At 39.6% G+C, this 7,909-nt stretch overlaps 1 protein-coding gene across 1 annotated transcript; it reads right to left on the bottom strand.

The window, feature by feature from the left end:
* Positions 1–5,746: 5,746 nt before the first annotated feature.
* On the bottom strand, positions 5,747–6,895 carry LOC143529179 (uncharacterized). The gene is made up of 2 exons (XM_077025023.1): positions 6,097–6,895; positions 5,747–5,991 (listed from the first exon to the last, which is right to left on the bottom strand). The coding sequence occupies exons 1-2, from the start codon at positions 6,893–6,895 to the stop codon at positions 5,747–5,749; spliced, it is 1,044 nt and encodes a 347-aa protein (XP_076881138.1).
* Positions 6,896–7,909: the final 1,014 nt, after the last annotated feature.

The raw sequence follows: 7,909 nt of genomic DNA, 5'->3' as shown, positions 1-7,909 counted from the left end.
CTTCCACTACCACATCGTCCACGGCCAGGTTATCGTAAACCATTTCTGCGAGTTCGACGGCAGAATTGAAAGTAGCGGGTTTACTAGCCCGGACAAAGGTGCGAACGTTTGGTGGTAGTCCCCTCAAATAGCACTTAACCCTCTTAGCCTCGGTGTTCACCATGTCAGGCACGAGTTTTGACATACGGTTAAACTTAGTGGTGTACTCTCGGAGGGTCATCTTTCCTGCCTTCAAATTCAGGAACTTCATCTCTGCCCTCTCCACTTCAGCTTCTGCACAGAACTTCTTCATGACCATTTCCTTCAGGTCTTCCCACCTCATAGCCTCGATTTCCACAGCAGTCTTTCTTTGCTCTACTGTTTCCCACCAAAACATAGCTTCTTCCTCGAATGACTGGGGAGCAAAACCCGCTGCTTGGTTGGGGAGACACTCGCTAATTCGGATAACCTTGTCCATTGCGGTTATCCATTGGAGAGTAGCGATTGCATCCACTGTACCAGAAAACTTTGGTGGGTCGCAACCTTTGAACAACCTGTAGCTGCACCCACCTTGGCCCCTCTTACTAGCATTGACCTTCGCAGACCGATCTTCACTTGATTCCTCCCTCACAGTCTCTTCATCTTTCTTACTACTTTCCCCTATCCTCTCAGCAGTTCCTGCATGGCTCTCGGTTGACTTTTCCTGTTGCTGATTCTGTACTGCAGCAGCCACTGCCTGAGTAATGGCAGCTTGGATAGCAGGGTCGAGCTGATACCCTTCATTTCTCACAGTTAGGCTTCTCCCCTCCTCAGACTTGGTAATCGGTCCCTCGGGGGGTACTTGGGTAGCACGTGGTCTACCACGGCATCTCGAACTTTCTCCATGCCCAGCAGTCTTCTTAGTACCCGCCATTCGTATTCTATAAGAAAACACAAACGTCGTCACTTCAGGAATTGTTTAGTACAGGGATAGTAAGGCTAACAGGTAATAACAATGGTCAGTTGTGATTAGCTGATCACAGTACTCTCCGTGTCATACACCCTTCCCTTTGTGAGTCCACTTGTGCTAGTTCCTACGTATAATAGTTGGTCGATCACACGTTTCACATCTTCACACATAAACAAGCAATTCTATATCTAGCTATTAAGTTAGCTTTCTTACTCATTCCTTACTATACACAAGATCATGATCAACTTACACAAGATGATAACTTTCTAAGCTTGCTTGGAGGACATATGACATTCTCTGACTGGCATCTTCTTTCTTTTCTTTCTTAAGTCTCATTCTCTGTTCGAGTATAGGCATGTAGGATGCTTATATCTCTCGAACTTATGCTCTGATACCAACTTGCAAGGCCCTGTTCCTAGAAGCCCTACTTTGGCGTTGGATTTACTCATAAACATAGTTCTTAAAATTAGAGTTAATTAAAAACTTTTTGCGGAATACATAATATTAAACATTCTTACATAACATGAGTGCTTGTTTTAAACAAAATACATTAAGTCTTAAAAGGTAACGCAAACGACACGTGAATTCTTCTTTTCTTCGATGTCAGGCTTCACTTTGTTGCCATGTGTCTTCCCTCAAGCAACCCGTCGCATCCTATTCACCTGCGTGCATACTAATAGTCAGCTACGCTGAGTGAGTTCTAGTTTAACAGTTTACAGAATTATTCTTACACATTCTTTCATTTCCATACAAGTATTATTTGTACCACTCTTACACATTCTTACAAACACACAATTATACATACATTCTTGCACAGATATTATAAGGGTCTGCCACCCGACTTCTTGCACATATATTATAAGGGTCTGCCACCCGACTTCTTGCACCGATATCGTTGAGTCGGCCACTCTATTCTTGCGCAGGTATTAGAAGGGCCTGCCACCCTGACTCTTACTATTCTTGCCCAGGTATTAGAAGGGCCTGCCACCCTGACTCTTACTTCACATTCCTTCTAGATTCTTACAAACATATTAAGTTAAACAACTAACGTATGCAAGTTCTAACCTCTTTCTTTCATTCTTACATTAATCAGTTGTGCTAATCACATAGATATATATATCTTTCTTTCATTCTTGCGTTAATCATTCACGTTAAGCGCATAAATATATATGTAACTATTCTTACAAGTATGCACATAGCCCCGAAACCATCTCCAAGAGAAATGGGGCTAGAACTCACCTGGAGACGATTTCTCTTACCGTCAATGGTAATGCCCTTCCTTAGCTGTGCACGGCTAACTGTACAATACATTACACGCGTCAATTAACCATTATTACTACTTCTTACATCTAAGTTAATAAAACCCTCAACTAAAGGGGGGTCCGGGGGCAGCGCCCCTGGTAGCGGGGTCTAGGGGCGGCAGCCCCTAGCACGGTCTAAGGGACAGAGCCCCTGGCTGGGGTTGAGCTGCCAGGTCAGCTCGGAAAAATTTTATTTTCGTTAATAGGTCCTTTAGCAAAAACACATCAGAAAATGAATCGGGTCACAACTTAAACAATTTCGCATGGGAGGTTTCGTTTCGCTTCGCATGGGAGCGTTTTGCTTCGCATGGGAAGGTTTCGCTTCGCATGGGAGCGTTTCACTTCGCATGGGAGCGTTTCGCTTCGCATGGCCATGCGATGGGAAATTTCTCCCTTTCTTCACTTTTACCATTTTACTTCGTGGCTCCTCCTCAGGACCTGATTTTTACTCTTTCTCAACTTTCGACACATTCTGACCCCATGCACCTGATCCTGAACCCATCTCTCATAGCCCAAACGCCACCTTTTTACCTTAAAGTGCACCCAAGAGGTTATAACTTACCAAGTTTATATTTTTCTTACATTTCACAACCCGATCTATCATTATATATGTTTGCATGCCGATTCTAACCATAAAACTTAACCATTTAAACCGAAACCTACCTTTTGCTTCCGGTTCGAGTTCAGATCCGGACAATACGTAGATTTGGACGTGATTCTTGCTATTCGAAGGCACTTGAACACCAAAATCTTCCTTACTTTTGCTTGGATCCGAGTCCGAAATGCTAGAGAGAAAGTGTGTGTTTTCTAGTGTGTGTGTGTTGTGTAAAGAAATGTTGAAAGGATGGGGGATGACCTTATATAGGGAGCCATGGGCCCCACCATCCACCTCCATTCCAATCTTATCCAAATACAAACACGCACACAACCAAACTAATGACACACCGAAAATAATAAAACTTTCCGTTATTTATTAATTCTCAAAATACGGATTTATATATTTATATATAAACAAATATAAGAAACCATAATACTAAAAAAATAACAAAAACTATAAATCTTATATTTAGTAGTAAACCCAAAAATTCTTATGACTAAAAGTTTGTGAAAAATAAAAAAAAGCCCCTCAAAGTTGTATTAACTAACGGTTGTGTAAGGCCCGGCTCCCGGTGCCCTATATTTGACGTTGGATTTACTCATAAACACAGTTTTATAATCAGAGTTAATTAAAACTTTCGCGGAATACTTAAAAACATCAACCATCATATTACAAAACAACAAATCTTGTCTTAAAAAAAGTTGAATTGTCTTAAACATAACATCATAATTCATAACATTTCACCCCCGAGATGCCAATCTTCCAGTCCCTGCCACGTGCCATCCTCAAGCCAGCTCCTTTAACCTATTTACATGCATGCATACTAAAAGTCAGCTACGCTAAGTGAGTTCTAGTTAAGCAGGTAACATACATGACATTCACATTCTTACACATGTATATATATCCGAAGACACATATTACATTAGTTCTTACTTTCATACTTCCATACATTCACATTTTAACTTACTTTCATTATTTATACATACATAATCGTTCTACGTTTTAAAGAGCCTTTTGCCCTATAAACTTCGCAGATATTATTAGGGTTCAGTCTTCGCAGATATTATTAGGGTCTGCAACCCTTTTCTCTTTGCATATATTATTAGGGTCTGCAACCCTTTAACCATTCAACCATACACATTATACATACCATACATACATTTAACTCTTTCTATACTAAACAAGTATCATTTATAAGCATTCATATGGCATACACTTGCCACTAAAGGTAAGTGTATTAACTAATCACATTGGAGTATGCACATAGCCCCGAAAACATAACAGAGAAATGGGGCTAGAAACTCACCTGTAGACGATTCCTCTATGAGTTTATCGTAATTCCCTACCTTAACTGAGCTCGGCTAACTGTTTAATAATTACAAGTATCAATAACTATTTCTAACCGACTCATATTTCTACGTAAGTGATGTCTCTAATGGACGGAGGTCCGGGGGCAGCACCCCTGGTAGCGGGGTCTAGAGGCGGCAACCCCTAGTAGGGTCCAAGGGGCAGAGCCCCTGGCTGGGGTCAGTTGCTAGGTTAGCTTGGAAAAATTTTATTTTCGTTAATAGGCATTTATCAAAAATGCATCAGAAAAATGAATCGGGTTACGTTTTACAACCATTCACAGCGCATGGAAAAACTATTCGCATGAAAATTGTCACACCCCGATCCAGGGCCTAGAGGCTTGACCAACAGTTGGTACCTGTTTTGTAAATATATCAGAGTAGCGGGTTTATTTTAGCAGAAGTCTTTAAATATTAAAATATTAATTTACATTATCAAAATTACTCGGGAATTAAACACCCGCGTTTCAATTTTACAAAATAGTGATATTAATAATCAAAGATTTATAATATTCAAAACGAGCCATCTTGAGCGATCTTCATTCAAATTTAACAGATTTTCGGGTTAATAATGTCAAAGGGACTGCTATTCTTGAAAAATTTTGTATGAATCTTCTATAATAACGGGCTAGCCCCAGAAAACTTCAAACTTGTGTCGGGGTCTTGGGTTTCTCCCATTTCAAAATAGCTTCTATCTTGGCTGGATCTACTTGGATTCTTTTCTTGTTAACCAAATGTCCGAGGAATTGCACTTCGGACAGCCAGAACTCACATTTTGAGAATTTTGCGTAAAGCTTTTCTTTCCTTAATGTTTCCAGTATAGTCTTCAAATGAGCTTGATGTTCTTCTTTCGTCTTGGAATATATTAAAATGTCATCGATGAAAACGATAACAAATTTGTCCAAATATGGCTTACAGATTCGGTTCATCATATCCATAAATGCTGCCGGAGCATTAGTGAGTCCAAAATGCATAACGGTGAACTCATAATGTCCGTATCGGGTTCTGAATGCTGTCTTGGATATGTCTTCTTCTTGAACTTTCAATTGATGAAACCTGGATCTTAAATCAATCTTAGAAAAACAACTAGCCCCTTGTAGCTGATCGAAGAGATCATCTATTCTTGGAAGTGGGTATCGATTTTTTATCGTTACTTTATTCAATTCTCGGTAGTCGATACACATTCTCATTGATCTGTCTTTCTTCTTTACAAACATAATCGGAGCTCCCCAAGGTGAAGAACTCGGCCGAATAAATCCCTTCTCCAATAATTCATCCTATTGCTTCTTTAATTCTTTCATTTCAATTGGTGCTAATCTATATGGAGATTTAGCCATTGGAGCCGTTCCCGGAACTAAATCTATCTTGAATTCAACTTCTCGATCCGGTGGAATTCCAGGCAACTCATCAGGAAATACATCTTTGAATTCAGAGACAATTGGGACCTCTTATATTTTCTTAGACTCGGGTTCCTTGGTTACATAAGCCATAAATGCTAAGAAACCTTTACCCAAACAATGACTTGCTTTTATTTTTGAAATAATTCCAATTCTACCAGAATCTTTATCGCCAACTATTCGAAAAATTTTCCTATTTGGAGTTTTAAGATTTCAATAGCTTTTTCATCACATAATATTCGGGCTTGGTTGGCGGCAAACCAATCCATTCCTAGGATAACATCAAAACCAGCTAACTCCATAGGTAACAATTGAACTGGCATATCATGTCCGGCTAAGGAAATATAACTACTTAATACTTCAGATATTTTGATTAAAGATCCATTAGCTGTTTCTACCTCATATTGCTTATTTAACTTAGCTAGAGGTTCATTTAATAGAGCACATAATTTATAATCTATAAAACTTTGGTTGTCTCCTGAATCAAACAATACTCTAGCATAAACGTTATTAATAAGGAATGTGCCAGTAATCACGTCTGGTAATTCTCCCGCCTTTTGAGTGTTAAGCATGAAAGCGCGGGCATTTCCTTTTCTCCCCTCATTCCTGGCACCACTACCACTGGTGCCTGCAGCTACCTGTTTCTTCTTAGTGCATTCTGCACTAAAGTGTCCCTTTTCACCACACTCAAAACAAACAATCAACTTTTTCCTACAATCCTCCTCCTTGTGTCCCGGTCTCTTACAAAAATTGCAAGTCGAAAACGGATCAAACTTGCGTACATCAACCTTAGGTGTAGGCTTCAAACATCTGCCCTCGTGCTTCTTACCACAATTTTTACACATTGGCCGATTAAACACATTCGACCTTTCCTTCACTCTCTCAAACCTTCTCTTCTCCTCATTCTCCCTCTTATTTTCCAATACACCCTTCTTTTCTTCGTCCTTGTTTCTGATCATGCTTTCCATTAAATATCCTGCTAATTCAATAGCAGACTCGATGGTAGCAGGCATGTGTGATCTTACATGATCACGAATTTCTTTTGATAACCCATAAATATACCGCGTCACTTTATTGTATTCGGGTGTGACTAAATGCGGTACAAGCCGACAATATTCAAGGAATTTAGTGTTATATTCCTTGATATTCGTACCAATGACCTTGTGATTCCAAAGCTTAGTTTGGATTTGATCTACCTCATGAATGGGACAGAATCTTTGCTTGATTAATTCTTTAAAAGTCTTCCATTCCATATTATACATGTTACTCCTTCCTTTGATCTCAATCAACGTATTCCACCACTCCAGCGCCTCTCCTTTGAACATCTGAGAAGAGTACTAGATACTTTCCTCCTCGGTGCATTTACTTATAATCACAATAGATTCCATTTCCTCAATCCAACGAAGCGTTGTTATTTTCCCTTTATCCCCATAGAATTCTTTTGGTTTATACACTTGAAAATCTTTGAAGGTACATCCCGTGCTAAATTTTGCTTTTTTGTTTTACTTGGGACGTGTTCAGCAGTGGAGCTTTCATAGCCTTCTTGTTTCTTTTCCTTCTCATCCTTTGTCTTTTCAGTTTCCTTTCTTTTTGAATGTACCGATATGCTATCGTTTGGCTGCGTTTGTTTTACCGATTTTGATTCGGCTAAACTTTTAGAGTTAGTCGTGTGGTCTTGCACCATCTTTATCAATGGAGTTACAGCTTCTTTGATTAACGGGGAAACTGTTTCTTTTATCATATCACGTATGCCTCCAATATATTCTTCCGGAATTGAATTATTATTATTTTCAGGGGTCTTCGCTTTGTTAGCTTGACTCCCTCCACTTACTCGGGTTTCTTGTTGTTCAGACATTCTGTGAATCATATAAATACATGGATTTAAAACATAAAACACAGGCTTTTATTCATAACAGTACAGAAGGATAGAAAAATACAACATGTTTAAACAACAACATTTATATAATCCTAATCCATGGCCCATTTCTTAACCAGGCTCTTCATTTTATCACACTTCTTGATGATCTTGTTGCTTATCTTTTTCTTCTTAACCCTTTCGTTTCTTAATCCGTCCATTACTGAGTTAAGAGGGTTGGGATATCCTACGGGTGCAAATGCGGAAGGGAAGAGATAAGCGGTTTCCCTTGGATACAGGTGAGGATTAGCTACATAAGCTTGCATTTCCTCATCGGGAATATTTGTTGTATAGAATTCCTCGATGAGTCGGGCCTCCTCCCGTATCTCGTTTGCTTGTTCAGCCTCAGTCGGTATAGGTCCTTGGTATGGTGGAAAACCAGGAACTTCAGAATAGTGGATTGGTCCTTGGGTTGGTCTTGCTA

Source organism: Bidens hawaiensis, unplaced genomic scaffold (genome assembly GCF_021521415.1).
Source record: "Bidens hawaiensis isolate Kalapana, Puna unplaced genomic scaffold, B.hawaiensis_p1.1 tig00008513_1, whole genome shotgun sequence".
Classification (NCBI taxonomy): domain Eukaryota; kingdom Viridiplantae; phylum Streptophyta; class Magnoliopsida; order Asterales; family Asteraceae; genus Bidens; species Bidens hawaiensis.
Note: the sequence above shows the minus strand (reverse complement) of the source record. Positions and strands in the feature narration are given on the sequence as shown.